We start from the raw sequence: 17971 nt of genomic DNA on the forward strand, positions 1-17971 counted from the left end.
TATATTTGTCTTTTTGCCCGAAAACATTGCATTCAATACCCTGGTAGTCACTCTGGTGGGATATTTACATTGCCAAGGGCAGTGCATGTAGACCTGTGCACACATTAGGCAAGGCTGAATTGTCTAAAACGTGCCATTGTTTTGGGGATTGGATAGGAGAAGGCTTGGCCTTTAAAAATGTGTTGCTGCTAGCTGGTACTTTTTGGTACAATTAAATTGAGCAACCAATTGAATTAACTGCCATCAAATTATCACAAGTCCAATGCATGAGTCTGATATTACCGTAAAGATATGCTTTCACTTCCTGATGATTAGTTCTAGCTTTTTTGTATTAAAGCGATGTGTTTGCACAGTAGTGCTTTATTATTAGCTTTGATGGCGTGGAGCATGATTGAAAAACAGCCTTTTTGGGGGAACTATATTTTCAGCTAGGTAGTGTGCTTCTCATGTGGATGATATGTGCTGTCTTTATGAAAAGGTCTTGAGAGTGAGACCATTTTCCTTTGATGCTGAACGTCTTTATAAAATCTAAAAGGGGGCACTTCCTGAAATCAATGTAATGAAGACCTGTTCTAGCTTTATCGCTTATACCTTTGCAACCATACTACCCATGCATTTAACTTTGTTGTCATTGTGTAGAGGAAAAAAGCCATTACTTGATCATGCATGGATCACCTGCACCTATGGTTCCATTGTCATGCCACGCATGATGCAATTGGAGCTAAATTTGCCCTCTCGATCTGCGTTCAGAGAGGCGTAGCTTGGTTGTATACTTTTGTTGATCTGAGCGGGAGTGGTCGCATTTGAGAGAGCTCACTCAGTAATAGGTATAATCCATGAAACTCAAACCTGTGCTTATCAGGAGCTACAAGGCCTACTAAGTATGCAACCTTTCCAGAAAGTTCACGCTTGCTCGGCTATGGTGCCCCCGAGATTGACATATAGGGTCCTTAAGTGGCGTTAAGATATTTGGGCAGCAAGACAGAGGGATACGCAGCACTTTTCAGCATGACGGAGCATTTCCGCCTCTACAGGGAGTGCAAGCGCAATAGATTGATTGAGACAAGCGAAGGAGTCCCAACCATCTACAAGTGTGCTGGGCTCAAGCAGTACAGGGCAGTCTCAAGCTCCACCAGTAAGGGGATAATTTCTTTACCCTAGTGCTTAGACACCCTCTGCAAAACAAGTGAGACCCCTATGAATAGGGAGCGGGCATGATTGCAAAATTAGATCATGAGACCTCAACTAGCCATAACATGGGTTAGGCATGTACTCCTTCTAATGCGTGAATAAATGCAACTTGTGTATTTGGTTACACCATTTCTATACCTTAGTGCCCATACACTGTCTGCAACAAGCACAATATGTTTCGTGTACCCCACTGTGGCTACGTCCCTGATGCAGCCTACCCAAGTTTTTTTATGAGCTGGTAGGTCAGCTAAGAAAACAGATAAAGGTGAAAATGATCCTTTATGCATTTACTTATTTGCAAATATTTTCCTCACTCCAAACTTTGGAGGGCTCTTGTTTAAACTCGGGTCCTAACTCTAGGTTTACTTCAGGCCTTGTTTTCTTCACTCCTAAAGGAAGTGAGAAAATATAGTGTTTTTGTGTGTGCAAGCTTAGTTGGCACATAATTTGAGCCTATTTTTTCAACTCTAAAGGTACTTAGCTTTACTATGCATTTACATGTTTGGTGTATTGCTTTGTAGTAATGCAATGGATGATGCCCTCCTCAGGTGTAATTACACGTGTGTGTTAAAGTAATACGTGGTACCATCGAAAAGTAATCTCACGGAGTCAATTAAAAAAAATTTATTGATCAGATCAGTACAACACATTAAAAGGTTTCAAAATAGGCTCCCCTTCAATCGATACATCGCTTTCAGCGAGATATTCAGGCATTGGAGACGTCACAGTAGGCCTCCTCCAGAATGCCCTTTAGAGTCTTGGAGCAAACCTCTTTGACTCTGTCAACTGTCCCGAAATGATGTTCTTTCAGGGGCGTTTTCAAGTGCAGAAACAAAAAGAAGTCTGGGGGAGCCACATCAGGACTGTAGGGTGACTGGGAAAACGTTGGCACCTTTGAATCGAACAGGAAGCGGGTCACAAGGAAGGCAGTGTGGGCTGGCGCGTTGTCATAGGGAAGTTTCCAGTCGTCTATGATGTCAGGCCGGATGCTATGACCCTTTGTTTGAGTCTCTTGAGCACTTTCACATTGTACCATGTGCCACAAACTAATGGCGGACATAGCCCCCTGATGTCAAAGAACACAATGAAAATCATCTTGACCTTTGACTTGCTCTTTCTGGCCTTCTTGTGGCGAGGGAATGTCGAGATGTGCCACTCGGCACTTTGCCTTTTTGGTTCGGGGTCGTATTCAGACAACCAAGACTTGTCATCTGGGATGACACTGTCAAAAAAGTGAGGATCACTTTCATACAAGTCCCAGCATTCCTGGCATATTTCAACTTGGTGCAATTTTTGGTCATCCATTAATACTTTGGGCACAATCTTCACACACACTTTTTTGCATATGCAAATTATTTGTCAAAATCTTGTGAATGGAATTTTTAGAATGTTTAATGTCTGTGCCACTAACTGGACACTCAAACAACAGTCCAAGTTTAAAAGATCTTTCACACTCATCACATTTTCGCCGGTAATGGTCGTTGATGGCCATCCAGTGCAGGCTTCATCGTGGACCTCTTCACGATCTTCTAAAAAGGTCTTGTGCCACTGGTAGACTTGACATTCCAAGAAACAATCATCACCAAAGGAGATCTTTATCATAGGAAAGTTTCCACTGTAGACTTGCCGAGTTTCACGCACCCCTTGATGACAAGCCTTTGTTCCAACGAATGCTGCATTATGGCTTGCACGGAAAATCAAAACAAGTTTCACAGAAAAGCCTGACCTTGCTCTCCAGATGGTCGCAGATGACTGAGTGACTGCGCATGCATAAGTTGACCTTCCCCTCCACCAATCCCAACTGAGCTAACTTCTCCCTCCACCAATCCTAACCGGTCCTAGCGCGCTGCGATGTTTAGTCGCTTCAGAATACAATCAGTTGACATTAATTTTTGGACAAACCCAGTATGATGTAAGTATAAGTTGTAGTAGCTTTGAATGTAATCTTTGCCTAGGTGCCTTTAGTGTGCTTCAGCATATTTATGCATTGGAGTGCAGACCATCATTAAGCCTGTTGGAAGTACTGGTTGCAGACCTCAAAATTTTGTTTTAAAAATACGATGTGCATTTTGTGTTCAATGTATTATGTTTTCTTTTTTTTTTCTGTAATGATGTTTCATTTTTGTAAGACGCATTTGTTTTTCTTACACAGGTTCATGGTAGAAAAAGATAGCGGGCGTATCAAGATTGCCTTCTGCAAAAATGGCTGCCTTGATTATGAAAGTGTTCCAAACTACTCCTTCACATATGAGGCACAAGATGGAGGTGGCAAGGTGTCCTCTGTGAACCTCTTTATACAAGTTGTGGACGTAAATGACAATGCACCCAAGTTCACCAAGGACAGCTATCTTGTAGATTTGGTAGAGGATGCTACTGAGTTTGCCTCGCCTGTCTTTGTTAAGGTATGTGAAAATGATGGAGAATTGTTGAAGTCTTTAAACATATGTTCATCGTAATTATAATGTGTTTGTCCATCTTCAGTGCTAATTCACTGGAAGAATTATGCAAGACGAACTAACTCAGCAGTTATCTCTTAGAGGAGTTCACTATTGCAAAGCACATTAGCTGTACTTCGATGTCATAAAAGATCTAACCTGGTCTTTATGTACTAGTCATTTTCATGCTTTTTGATTGTAGACTATGGACGGTCATAAAGGAGTATATGATCGTTCCAGGGCTTGGAAACCTTGTCAAAATCAGTAGAGCTTTCTGTTTTGCTGACTGCTGCAGTCTGGAGTGGATACATGGAATTTATGTGATGAACTTTTGCCTCACTGAATTGCTAGGAAATACTTGTGGTGGATATGGTGCACAACAACGTGACTCTGAACAATATTGTATTACTAAATGTACAACACATAGGAACAATGACGCAACAATTAGAATGAGCATTAGTAACTGCACCCACAACTACAAGTTCTGTTGTCTTGCCTTTTCCTCCTTGTTGCGGTGTGGTGTAATAGGCTATATCTTGTGCCACCTGAGTGAGATTTATCAGTAGTAGCATGCTGGGTAGCATGCTGCATAGCTATATATTCAGCCATGTGGTGAGACAAATATAGCAATTTTATGCTGCTTAGTTGTGGAATCAAGGCTATAGCTTAAAAAAATAATAATGCTAATTGCGTTTTGTCGCGCAGTATATAATAATAAACCAGCCACGAAGAGGAAGGTAAAACACAGGAAATGTAGAGAGCTGTTTTGAAAGTTGCTCTCACAGATTTGAAAAGAAAGAACAGAACTATGTTTTTCTAAATGTAGACAATGTCCACATGACTTGCATAGCTTCACTGTCTGTTTCAGTGTCACCAGATTTTGCCATGCATTTGCTGTACGTAGAAGTGAAGCAAGAAATTTTGTTGTGCAGGGGAAATGAATTTTTTACATTGCAAGAATCCTCGGGATTTGCCTGCTTATCGCTTACTGGTGTTGTTCCTTTGCTTGCCTCAGCTGTGATTATGGTGTTCTTGCAGTATGTTATTGAATGGCTTTGGTGAATCAGTTCACATAAACATTGCCTTTTTATCTGCAGGCCACAGATGCTGATGGACCTAATCAAGGCAATGGTCGTGTTCAGTACATGATCAAAGCCACTAACCTCACTCACCCAGAAGTGATTTCTATTCATGCTGAGACTGGTGAGCTCTCACTCTTGGGAAGCCTGAACATCACTGCAGCTCCATATGGTGCCACACGATTTGAAATTATCATTCAAGCCACCGACTTTGGTGAACCCCGACTTGCATCAGAAATTCCACTCATTATTCGGCTGAAGGTGAGAACTTTTGTTAATGAGGTGAAATATGGTTTGTTCTTAAATTGCAGGTATTCTATATGCTGGCGTGCTCACTTTTCCCTGTGTTAAATTTTCAGAGGAAAAATGAAGGTGCCCCTTATTTTTTGAATGCTCCTTACAAAGCTAGTGTCAATGAAAATGCTAAACCAGGTAAGAATATTGCTTCTTGTTATTTTTTTTTTCCTATGCATGCTAGCAGTGTTTGTAATCAGTGATCGTCTGCATTTGACAAGGGCTGACATTCGGTTTTGTTCGTATGACTTCGTCACAAGTTTGTAGCACAGAAAAACACAAGTACAGGCTGGAGGAAACAGGATGAGTGCTATTCTTGTTTTTGCACTAATCCTGTTTCATCACTGGTCCTGTTTTCTTACTGCCTGACCTCGTGGTGTTTCTTTTTTTTAAATTATAAACTTGTAAAGTATTTTGTATTGAGTAAGAACAGAAAGTTGCATAATAGAGTTACTAGAATTTTTATAGTATGATCATGCTACTGTATTCATTAAATATTGATCCATATGATCATGATATTTACTAATAATTAATTATAAGATTTATCACTTGTGTCACAAAATGAGTAGCTTACATACTGCACATCCATTTAGCAATGCTGCATACACTATGCCACTTCTGCCCATGTTGGGGGCATTCCTCGCATTGTTTATGTAGAATGCACTCACATATGGAGTTTTGTGTGAAGAGTTAGCTTTTTTTGAACTATATTAGTGTTATGGTTAGCAAGGGATCCTGCTAAGATACTTTCTCTGCAGCTGTGGCATTAACATGGAGAGTTTCAAGCATACACTGTTTCAGGTATATATGAATAATTTTTTTGCTGCACTGGGAAACATGATGTATGTTGCCGCAACATTACATGTCATGCTTGTCAGATATGTAACTGAATAGGGCACAATAAAAAGTGATGTGGCGCTGTGCTGCATGAAACGAGGGTTCCAGGTAAAGAATTTGAAGTGTTCAGTTATTAACGTGCAAGAGTAAAAATGAAGCTTTTTATTTTGAATTTGACTGTGTACCCATGTTTGCTCTATCTTATATGTTTTTTATTTTTTTGTGCTAAGTACACTGAAGCTCACATTGCAAATTTTTAGTGAGATGGAAGATAAATGAATGAAACTGGAAACTGAACTTTTCCTCATTATTGTCAATCTGTCTTACCTTTACTATGAATAATTGATATAATGAAAGAAGGATAAAGAAAACAGCATTTCTTCTGGCCATCCTGTTCTCTTGCTTATATTTCGGTTTTGCTAACACGTGCAAGCACGTTCACAAATTTGCAAACAATAGAGTCGCTTGCACTTTCTTTTCTTGAGCAGGGCCACGGCGGCTGCGTTTCGATAGGGGCAAAATGTGAAAACACCCGTGTACTGAATGATGAAGAAAGAATTTCTTTAACATGTTGGAAAATTAATGGTGCAAATAGTGCTTTCTATGTCTTTTTTTTCTTTTTCACTTGCCGTATGCATTGACAAGACCATGCTGATTTTGTAGAGCACATGAAAGAAGGATAAAATGAACAGTAGTGGTGTGTTCATTTTGTTCTTTTTTCATTGTCCTGTTCTATAATATGTTTGTGTGTAGATGTGCATGCATGTGTGTGCACATGTGTATGTGTGTTGTGGTGTACATAGCTCACACATTGTTCTGAAAAGCACTGCATCATAAATCTGCAGACATGGTGTGAAGAAGCCAAAATTCATGGAGTGAATTACAGTGTATAACAACATTATAAAAGATCCAAAATCAAGAAAGGGGCTGACAGATTAAATAGCACACTGTGGTATAAAGGTTATAAACAGGGATAAGGTGCCTCAGAAAGGCTTGCCAATGTTTCGATAGGAGGACCTATCTTCTTCAAAGGCGGCCTCGTCATCCTCGGCATGTTAGTTTTAAAGGGTTAGTGCAGTGACGTCACGTGCGGTTGTTGTCAGTGGCGGCTGGTTGTAAAGGGAGAGACTTCAAAGAGAACGAGCGCTGTCGCCTGACGTCTGTGAGCCTGGTTCCCAAGATGAGGGGACAAGAGCGGGAGAGTGGGAAGGCGGGGAGAAAAGAAAAGAAAGAACAGGAGAGAAAAAAAGGGGGGAGGGACACCAAAAAGAAAAAAAAGAAGGAAAGAACATGAGAAAAAGAGGGGCTTGGTTGCGGGGGAAGCGAGAGGTTAGGAAGCGTTCAGGGCTGTCGTTGGCGGCATGTTTTTGTGGCTTTAGAAGAGCCGGTCCGGCAGTCAGTCTGCAAGTAACAAAAAAGACCCAAAAAGACATCAGTTGAAAGAGTGACTTGAGTAGCGTAGCAGCAATGCATCGAGCAATTTTGAAAGCGTTAAGATGGTGACAAGGAGTCTGGGTTGCAATGCATGGGGTAAATGGAAGGCAGCGGCATGGTCGTTCAGGGGACATTAGCCCCAGTAGCTCAATGTAGGTGTTGTCATGGCGGTATACAGAAATGGTGATACCCTGTGTGGCTGAGGTGCCGAAAAAGGTATACTGGCATCTGGGACTTTGGAATGTGTTGGTTAGGGTGTTTCAAAAAAGATATCTAACAAAAAACAGACAAAACAAAAAAAGGGAGGGGGGATTGAAACCAGAATAACAAATAGGAGGGTGACGTGTGCAGAAGTGGACGGGAGCAGGCGTATTTGGGGAAAGGGGGTCGTACAGTTGATATAAATGTAAAAACATGAAAGAGTATATTAAATTGTGTGGTAGGCAGGAAAATTTTTTTTTTAAATTGAGGAATAGGTAAGGTTAAGAATTAAGGTTAGCTGGTGGCATAATGTGTTTTGTGCCTTGGTTGATGATATGAGAATTTCATATTTAAGTTACCGCTTTTAAAGTTTTAAAGATTCTAAGTTGCCACGGGCCAAATTCCCGTTGGGTATAGGCAATTAAACTTGTGTATGTGGTATGATTCCGTATCTCCTTTCGCGAGGTGCATGGAAATTCGTTTGTAATACATAGAGCCTTGCTTTGTCGAATATATGACCATGTTCATTAAAGTGGCTGGCTACTGCTTTATGTGTTTTGTATCCCCACGGTGGTCGTTGAATCTTGTATGAATTTCTTGTCCAGTCTCACCTATGTATTGTTTGCTACAAGCGGCACATTCTGGACAGTAGACTATGTTGCTTGATGTGCAGGTGAAACCTGAAGTTATTTTGTGGGAGTAATTCGACGCTGGTACTTTTTACTGTAGTAGCAGATTGAATATGTTTGCATGTAGAGCACCTGGAGTCGCCACAGGGACCGGTTTGAAACTTTGTCTTTGTCCTTAGTTGGGCATGCACAAGAATATCTTTAAAATTAGTGTTGCGTCTAGGCTACTCTGGGCGGGTCGGGAAAAATCTTATTAAGTTTCTGATTGCTGATGAGAATTGTGTAGTATTTATGGAGGATGTTGTTCACATTTGGGAGTGCGTTTGAGAATTTAGTAATACGAAGAGGCGTTGTTGTTCTTGTGATCCTCGGGCAGGGCTTGAGGACCTTGGCTTGAGTTTGGTTGCAGCGGTGTAGGCTTTTTGAAGGTCACTGTTTGGGTGGTTCCTGTTTGATAGGGTTTCTTTAAGGTGATCGAGTCTGTCTATGTAGTCTTGGTTTTCAACGCAAATGTGACGTAGTCATGTGGCTTGGCCTTTAAAGATGCATTGTTTGCAGTGTCTGGGATGGTGGCTCCTATATTCTAGGTATTGTTGTTTATCGAAAGGTTTCCTATGCAGTGTTGTCTTTAGCGCTCCATTGTCAATATATATTGTTGTGCCCAGAAAGTTTATGTGCTCAGTTGAAGGTTCTGATGTGAATTTTATTGCTGGATGAAAAGAGTTTAGAAATGCTACATATTTATCTAGACTGTCTTGACCATGACCCCATATTATGAATATGTTGTCTATCTATCGTAGGTATGTGTGGGGCTTGCCAGTGCAGTGTTATAGGAAATCTGTTTCTAGAATCCCCATAAATATCTTTGCGTAGATTGCTGCAAAAGGCGTACCCATGCTTGTACCATGTATCTGTGGGTCGTAAATCTCCTCAAATTCAAAGTAGTTATGTGTTAGAACTAATTCAAGGAGAGACAAGTAGACTTCAGTACAGTGTTGTGCATTGTGTTTTGACAGCGTTTGTTTTATAGAAGATAAACCATCGGGGATTGGAATGTTGGTGTACAGGGCCGTGACGTCTAGTGTTGCGAGAATTATGTTGTGGGGTAGTGTGCCTTTAGTATTAATGTCCTCCATAATTCTCAGCAGGTGGGGTGTATCTTCTACAAATGGCAGAAGTGCTTTTGGCAAGTCACCAAGGAAGCAGTTAAGACATGTGGAGATGCTTTCTGTCTCTCTCAGTTGTGGTTTGATACTATCGTGCGACCTAGGATAATAGTGGTGTATAGTTCAGTGGGTGGAATATTACGAATTTTTGGAAGGAGGTAGAAGCGCCTGGCAGTTTTGTTGTTTGGTTTAAGAAATTTCTATTCTGACGGTGTTATCAATTCATCAGCCAAAAGTGATTTCAGCCTGTTGGTAATTGTCACTGTGTAGGATAATGCCGGATCGTATAATTATCTAGCTTACGGTAATGCCCTGGGTTGTTTAGTTGTCTGTAAGCCTCATGCTTGTATTTTTCTACTGGCCAAATAACTATACTTCCACACTTATCTGCTTCCTTAATAACAATGTCATTCCGGCGACTAAGATTTGAAATCCCCTTTTTTTCTCTCCTGTTCTTTCTTTTCTTTTCTCCCCGCCTTCCCACTCCCCCGCTCTTGTCCCCTCGTCTTGGGAACCACGCTCACAGACGTCAGGCGACAGTGCTCATTCTCTTTGAAGTCTCTCTCTCTTTACAACCAGCCGCCACCGACAACAACCGCATGTGACGTCACTGCACTAACCCTTTAAAACTAACATGCTGAGGATGACGAGGCCGCCTTTGATGAAGATAGGTCCTACTATCGAAACATTGGCCAGCCTTTCTGAGGCACCGTATTCCTGTTTATAACCTTTATACATTATAAAAAGTAATGAAAGAAATACATTTCATTATGTTCATGCCACCACTTCTTATTCTTTTACATTATTGTTTCCATGTGTTGGAAATCTGGAAGTATGGTAACAAATGTGTCAAAAAGAATTGAATTTATTTATTAATAATTGTGTTTTTTCATCATGTTGGATCTAATGTGTATTGACATGTATCCTTTATGAGGTCATTCATTCATTTGATGTGTATTTGAAATTCATCCATGATTCTGAAATAGCAAATTACCTTATTATGAAGGAGGGGGTTAGGAATGTGTCTGAACATCAATAAAAGAGGCGCAGGTGTGCTCAAGAATGAGTGAGTATAGGTTTGACATCATGTTTCCAGAAAAAATAAATGAATGTAGTCATGGCAACCATTTGTTTTCTTGCGCACCGGCATTTTAGGGCACTCTACGCGGTTGTGTGGAGAAGTTTTACCATGCTGGTTATCAATAAGCAGTAATAATTGTAAAGTGATTGTGTGCAAGAGAACTCGCAGGTTGTATAGGGAACCTTTATTGTTGTACACAGTCCACCATTATGTTTCTACTGATCAGTATGTACTGAAGGAACCCTGCTGTTTCAAAGTTCTGGATTTGGAATGTTCCATCATAGTTGTGGGGATCAATTTTCTTGCACATCCTCACCTGCTTGCATGTGTTGAGGGTCGTTTGCCAAGTTTGATTTCCAGGAACTACTGTCATGGCAAGAACACGACTTGTTACCGCATCGAAGCTGTACATCCGACACAAACCTTGCTTCATGTTCCCTGGGGGAGTCAAATAAGTGAGCACACATCTGCAGGACACGCCTTGATTATAGCCTTCTTGTATCACCCTTTGGGCACCCTCTCAACTGTGAGCTATGAGCCATTCAGTGCTTACTCGCCATGGCAGATGCCCCATATTGGGTGGTACACATAGTAATGTGGAATTGGGCTTGCACGAAGCTCACCCAGCAAGTGGGAGTCAGGAAGTGACGATAGCTCATCCACACTGTGCAGCATATAAAAGATGGTCAGAGTATGGATGACCCAAGATTAGCCCCAGATACACCTCATGTATCTTGGGTTAGGTTGACTGGATGGTGGTTCGCCGATCTTGAGGCTTGAGAAGCCACAGAAATAAAGGTCCTATGTGCAACTTGTAGTAGACCTGTTGAGCATTTGCCGGGGCAAGGAAGTGCTTTGTAGTTCAGAGGTCAGGGGTGAGAGGGTGTGTGAAGGGCAATTACGGCGTGCCTGAGCAGGTTAATTATGTGAGAACAAGCATATTGCAAAAAACAAAAATGCTTGGTGCATTTTGAAAAACATCTAAGACTAACCTTGGCAGTGTTCACTTACTTGACCCAGAACTTTTGAAGTACCCTTTGTGATGCAAGTACTGCTGTGTTGTATGAATCAAACAACATTGCATTACTTATTTTGTAACAGTGGCAAACGAAAAGGCATTAGTGAAGATATTGTATTTCATGCCTTCCATTCATTCATCACGTGGAAAGCTCCCTTCAAAAAACAGCCGCATCATCAGTACCACCTTGCGAGGCATTCTAGGTAATTTTGTTAGCTGGGCACTTCACATATTTTTATAAAATGTCATATACTATGCTTGGACAGAAGCACTGCATATTTTGGGGGTATGTAACTCCTGCAGGCTTTCTTTTCCTTGTCATACATAACAGTGTCACATTTTTTACAGGAACTTCTGTTATCCAGTTAGTGGCCACTGACCCCGATGGCCCAGATGGCAACATCAGCTACTACATTGATTCTGGTGCCAGGGACAACTTTGTTCTAAACAAACTGACCGGAATCCTCAGTACATCAACGAATGCAAACTTAGACAGGGAGTTGAATGGAGACTCATACCACATTGTGGTAAGCTTTGTGGGGCTGCCATGCTTCTTGTTACCTGCTCTGTGCGTGCATACTGCACATACCTAAAAATGCATGTTGAATTTAATGTTCTATATTTTGTGTGTTCATGTTAAATAAGTGAGTGTTATTTGAGTGTTTTCTGTTTGCTATGTTTCTTTCTTCAGGAAGCATGGCTATGTTAATCTGCAAGAAATAATACTTCACAATGAAAGCTGGTTGTGTAAAAATGAAAATTTGCTACCTGTAAATTCGACTATAATAAAATCATCAAAGTGCTGTACTGAAAATATTTCAATGACACAGAAGAACAGATTGTGTGGTTTAGTGTCCCGAGTTTTCTAACAGGCAACAAGTGCAGCTGTAGTCTTTCTACGAGCTACTGAGCTAGATGCAGGGCTTTAGAGATGCCGCAACATTGTGTACTTGTACATATATACGGACCTCCTTCTCCCATCATCATCATGCATGATTTTTTTCCTTCTCTTTTCCCCAGTGTAGAGTAATAGCCCAAGGCATGCTGTAGTTCAGGCTGCTTGCCTTTCTGTAAACAAATTCTTCTCTCTTGCTCTCTCTCTCTCTCTCTCTGAGGATTCTAGCATTCAAAATTAATCTTTTGTGGGCACATACCGAAAAATTAACCCACCACGGAGGCGTGACACTCGTAGTGTTCTGCTGATGAGCACATGTCCAGATGTCCTGTTCTTGACAGAGGCTACTGCATTCCGATAGGGTGTAGAATGTTACAGTGCCTATTTACTGTGCTTGTATGTTTTCTGTGTTTACTACGATTAGGTTGCATGTGAATAATTTACAGCTGGCCGAAATGAACCCAGAGCCCTCTACTATGGTACATCTCAGTCTGACAGTTGCTTTAGTGCATAAAGCATGGTCAGTTATTATACCAAAAAACACCAAGAACAGATTGGCTAGAACAAAACAGTACAGGCTTAGCACTTGCTTTATTCTATGTCAACCAATCCATCATCTTTACTTGACAGAATTTTGGCACAGCAAAAGACGAGGGATGACAGAAGCAACATAAAAAGGCGCCCTCATCTTTTGCTGCGCCACAATGATGTGCTGTGTGAGCACGCAATGTAATTGTTGTATGAAAACATTTCTATGTGTATGTATATATATATATATATCTACAGGTGTATGCTGTTGATGGAGGTGTGGTACCACAGAAAGCCTTTACAACAGTGGCACTCTCTGTGCAAGACGTGAACAACAAGCCACCTGTTTTTTCAAAGGACAGTTATGTGCATTGGGTTACTGAAAGTACGTTCACTTATGTTTTTTTTTGGGGGGGGGGGAGTTGTAGTAAGTTTGGGTAGTAAGCTTTTCCAAACATGTGCATATTTGTGCCCATTATAAGGCTCTCGACCATATGGGCTCATAAGCCCTTTTCTTTGCCAACTGCTGCATGAAAGCACAATTAACTTGTCTTTGAAAGCGTGCATGAACCAGAGAGTGAGAGTATCAGAGAAAGTTTTGCTACTTTATTATCTGATATCTTCCTCTAGAAGTTTTGTTAAATGAAAGCTAAAGGGGGGCAAACATTGAATCAATTTTGACTAAAACTATAGAAACTTCATGACTTAGAAAATCGTGACTGAAGGGTCATATATTTCTTCCATAATTCAAATTGGCCTGCAATGGACAGCTGACATTTAGGCAAGTTAGTATAGGTGCATGGTGGAAAAACCTTTCTATTCTTTCTTCACCCATGTAAAGTTGCAGTGTTTTTCTGCATGCAAAGAACAGAATGATTTACATTGAATCCTATGCTGCATTGGTTATCATTGGAGGTCCTTTTTCCAATGGTGGCTAGTGCCTGCTTTGAGTCAGAGGGCCACACAGAAGGCACCCCTCTACCACGGATACTATCACAAATAGAGCATTATCAATAACTAATAAAATTCAGTAAAATTGGACAAACTGCACTTTCATTTAAATGCAGTGTAATTTACTTTCTTTGTCTGTGGCTGATTACAATTTACCATATATGGCACGCATGTTACATGTTATAGTAGGTAGGTGTCAAGAAATAAGGTGTAAAGTTCCATAATTTGATTCCATATTAAGCAGCAGCGAACCTCTCATAATTGGCATGTACTTTAGTTAAAAGCAAGTTATCGCATTCAGAAAATGTAATGGAACTGGTATTTACATAACTTTCAAATACAAGACTTCTATGTATGTGCGCTTCTGAGAATTTATGCATAATCATTGACATCTTGAGTTGAAGCAGCTGAAGAACAGGATAAATATTCAGACGTAAATTGGTGCTGCATGGGATCAGAAGTTACTAACTGTCATGAGATGAAGCGCTTGATCTTGCAAATGATAAAGTTGACCGAGATGTACTTATATGTCAAAATAAATATGAATTAGACTGGGAAATTGTGCATGTGAACAAATTGTTCTCATGATCGTCTTGAATAACTATGCACAACAAAGATGAAGTTGGAAAATGAGTGGGAAATGCAAGGTATTACGAAGACTCTTTTTGCACCTGCTAATTTACTTTACTGCAATCCATTTTCTGAAAAGGGTATGTACAGTAAGCTAGTGTGAGCATTCCTGACACTTTTGAACAAAAAAATGTAAGATATAGTTTGCAATGTCTGCATTTGAATTCATATTTGCATGTGTGTTCTGGATTAAGATAAAGCCTTATGAGGAACTATGCAGTGTTTCAAAGGGTCGAACTTTGAACATCACAAGGTGTGATTATCAGTTCCTAGTATCAGCATCATTTAGATAACATAATAACAAGCCTTTATTAACTGGAGTTGTCATTTGCGGAAAAACTAGCCAATTGCATTGCAGTACTGCATTCACTGCCTAAGGATGTTGCATCAAAAGCTTACTGCTTGCAAGCACCCATCAGTGATGTGCCTTCTCATTATTTGTGCGACATGTAGCAGAATTTTAGTACACCTTACACTTCATACGAAGTGTAGTCTGGCGCCACTGTTCTAAAAACCAGTCTTAAATGCATGCACTATAGTTGGAAACACAGAAAAATTCATATAAAGTGCTGATTTGAATAAAGTGAGTTCATTGTATAATGAGAGCAGACTGTATATCACTATGGTTACATTTACTTAGTTTTGAACAACAGTAACTAAAATCAAATTTGACTGGCAGCTATTGTCATAGAGCATGAAAAGACACTGAAAAATGAACTGTTGTTGCGCTTATTGTAATCTAAAAGGTAGCTTGTAATTTCTAGTGAGCTTAAGTTGTCAATTGTTGAATAACAAAGATGAGCAAATGTAGAGAAAGACTGCCATATATTTATTTAGCAAAACAATTATAATCTTGTGCATGTGAAACTGTGCTTCAAGCTTTTTTCTGTATTCTTAAAAAAGAAAACAAAATTAGAAAGAACATTGTTTATGGTGAAATTGACAATTTAAAATGTGCTAAGCTTATTTTAGCTGTCATTTCCTTGTTTTTTTTTCTTTTCTTTTTTTCTTTAGGTCTACCAGTTGGACGTGAGGTCTTGAATGTGACTGCTGTTGATCCTGATGTTGGGGCTAAGGTGCGTTATGACATTGAAGAACCTATCATAGCAAGGGACAAGACTGGATCCTTAGTCACTTCAACCATCACATATAACTATAAGGTCAGTATACCACACAATCACAACCATAAAGATGTGTGCATTCACAGTGTCATGTTTTGTTTACTTTTCCTGTTGTTGCAAATAATAGTCTGTTCAATGCTTCAAATAAACCTTACATGCCCCCTTCTCAAAGCTTTACTGCTGCTGAGATGTCAGATGGTCGCGGAAAGTGCGATACTTTCTGATGATTCCAGACATATCTGGAAGTTACTTACATATAAAACAGGTGCTTGGTATTAAATTTTTTTCCAGTAACTCTTTCATGCATGTGGTGTGTTGTATATCTACAGCCATACTATGTAATTACAACCTTCATTATCATGGACTGCACGATGTGCGGGGAATTTTTGTGGAACCAAACCTTTCTACTGGCTTATTAATATGTAAACTCGCTGTCTGGATAATGGAGGTGGTAAAAATGAGTAAAATAGTTGCGTGCCTCTTATAGTAGTTTAGTTTCATTAATATGGGGGGGGGACAGCGTCGATATAATGGGGACTTTGACTACCCTGTGCAAACATTATAAGCCCTGTATTTTGAGTGTAGAATAGCCTCGAATGAGAGAGTGGAAGCTCTTCAAATTTACATGCTTCAATTTCGTTTGTAGTTCCAATGTACTTTTTATGTACTAAATGCCAAGATCGAACCATTTTGATGCACTTTGATAGAGCTTGAGTTAGTACACAATGAGCTTGCAGCAATGTCAGCTTACCTCTATAAACACGTTAGTATACTTTATTTTACTGCTAAATTTAATTTTATACTCTGTTGTGATGCATATTACTGAGCACTTTGTATTGTCATATTTCAATTGTGCTAATAATTTGTATGCCATTATTTATTTCTTGCTTTATTCCATACTGCTGCTCCTGTAGTATTGTGTTATATGTGGGTATAAAAATCTACTTCACCTTCTGCTTCATGGTGCTGAGGACTAGTCACACTGACTAGTGTAAGCTTTATTCGAGGCTGTCCCAGTCATGTACTTGTGTGCCTGTCAAGTGCACTTACGCATTCATTCATTCATAGTGACAAGATGTCCAACCAGTACAGATTCCCATTTGTCTATAACAGCCCATAAGTCTGCCATGAACTGATTAGTAGTACATATACAAGAAGAACTGTGCATCAAAAGCTGATTAATGAACTTTTGTTGCTTTTAAAAACTGCATCACCATGTGAACAACACGCAACCCTACCAGAGATTTTGGCTCGAACACACTTGCTTTGTAGGATTTCTTCTGAGAAATTGTAGGAGTTCAGTAGTCCATCTGAGTGTTCGCATCACTAATGCGTTGGACAAGGACGACCAGAAAAATGCCCTTCAGGTTGCCTAGCTTTTGTTGAAGGTTGGTACACACAGTTATGTGTAAAAACAAACCTGAAGAGGAAAGTTTAGCTTGGCCCAGCTCTGATTTCCTAATTCAAACAAGTATAAAACACAAGAAGTCAAAAACCACCGAAATGACCTAAATGAAATGAGTTACATATGTTAAATATAAAATGTGTTGCATAGAGAGAGAGAGAGAGAAAACTTTTATTGTCAAGTGAGTGGATTTTTCTTTCCCAGCGGTGTGGGCTAGCGTGGGGGGCGTCTGCTTTGCCGTGACACTATCAGCCCATTCTGCCAACCGTGTCTGGTCTTGCGGGTTGGAAGTTTTCGTCTTTTTCTCATAGAGAATGCTAAATTGTACTGATTGCTAAAAGCGAAATTTTTAGTGAGTCAGCATAAGAATGCTCATGCAAACGAGAACCCGGCAGTGTCTGTTGGTTACCGCATGGCGTGGGAGAGGAGGAGTGAAGTATGTGACGTTGCAAGTGGAGAGGATGAATGGAAGCGGGAGAGGAGGTGAGAGAGGGTGTGTGAAAGAGGGACATGATGGTGTGATGTCACACCTTAGAAGCCATTAAACATACAGGTGGTGCGTGATGTCACACTTCAGTGCTCACAGCTGGCAGACCTCCAGGGAAGAGGAGAGAATCGCGTTGTGGTGCACTGTGGTGTACTTGGCAGATTGCCTGTGGTGTTTTACTGGTTTGGGCATGTCTTGTGAAGGCACGTGTGTTTGAGTACAGTTTAAAATGGATGCAGTGCTGTCAACAAGCGGTATGGAAAGTTGTGCTGAGGAGTGCCGTCGAAAGAAGACCGAGACAATGCGACAGCAGGCTGAATCAGAAAAAGCCAGTAAGGCTCATTTGGCGGCAGCAGCCGAAGCGAAGGGCCGAAAATATGCTGCAGGGTCTGAGGAGAAGCACCAATGTCGGTTAAGGGGAGGCTGAAGCGAAGCAGGCTAATCGTCAGGTAGACCCTGCTATAAATCAGGCAGAAGTCTAGTTGAATCGAGTTGAACGTAATGCAGATGCCGAATTATGACGAGTAGAGGCTGAGGTAAAGTGGCGCAAACAGCAAGGAGACTGCTAAACGTTGAGCGAAGGATCAAT

At 40.5% G+C, this 17971-nt stretch overlaps 1 protein-coding gene across 2 annotated transcripts in view; it reads left to right on the top strand.

Annotated features, from left to right (window-relative positions):
- Cad74A (cadherin 74A) overlaps positions 1-17971 on the top strand; it is a 109010-nt gene that overhangs the window by 10809 nt on the left and 80230 nt on the right. For both annotated transcript variants that reach the window (XM_075688062.1, XM_075688068.1), the window contains exons 15-20: positions 3344-3593; positions 4724-4966; positions 5065-5137; positions 11714-11892; positions 13047-13173; positions 15384-15529. In XM_075688062.1, coding sequence (XP_075544177.1) covers positions 3344-3593; positions 4724-4966; positions 5065-5137; positions 11714-11892; positions 13047-13173; positions 15384-15529 — 1018 coding nt within the window. The remainder of the gene's footprint in view (positions 1-3343; positions 3594-4723; positions 4967-5064; positions 5138-11713; positions 11893-13046; positions 13174-15383; positions 15530-17971) is intronic.

The sequence above is a fragment of the Dermacentor variabilis genome, chromosome 1 (genome assembly GCF_050947875.1).
Source record: "Dermacentor variabilis isolate Ectoservices chromosome 1, ASM5094787v1, whole genome shotgun sequence".
In the NCBI taxonomy this organism is placed as follows: Eukaryota; Metazoa; Arthropoda; class Arachnida; order Ixodida; family Ixodidae; genus Dermacentor; species Dermacentor variabilis.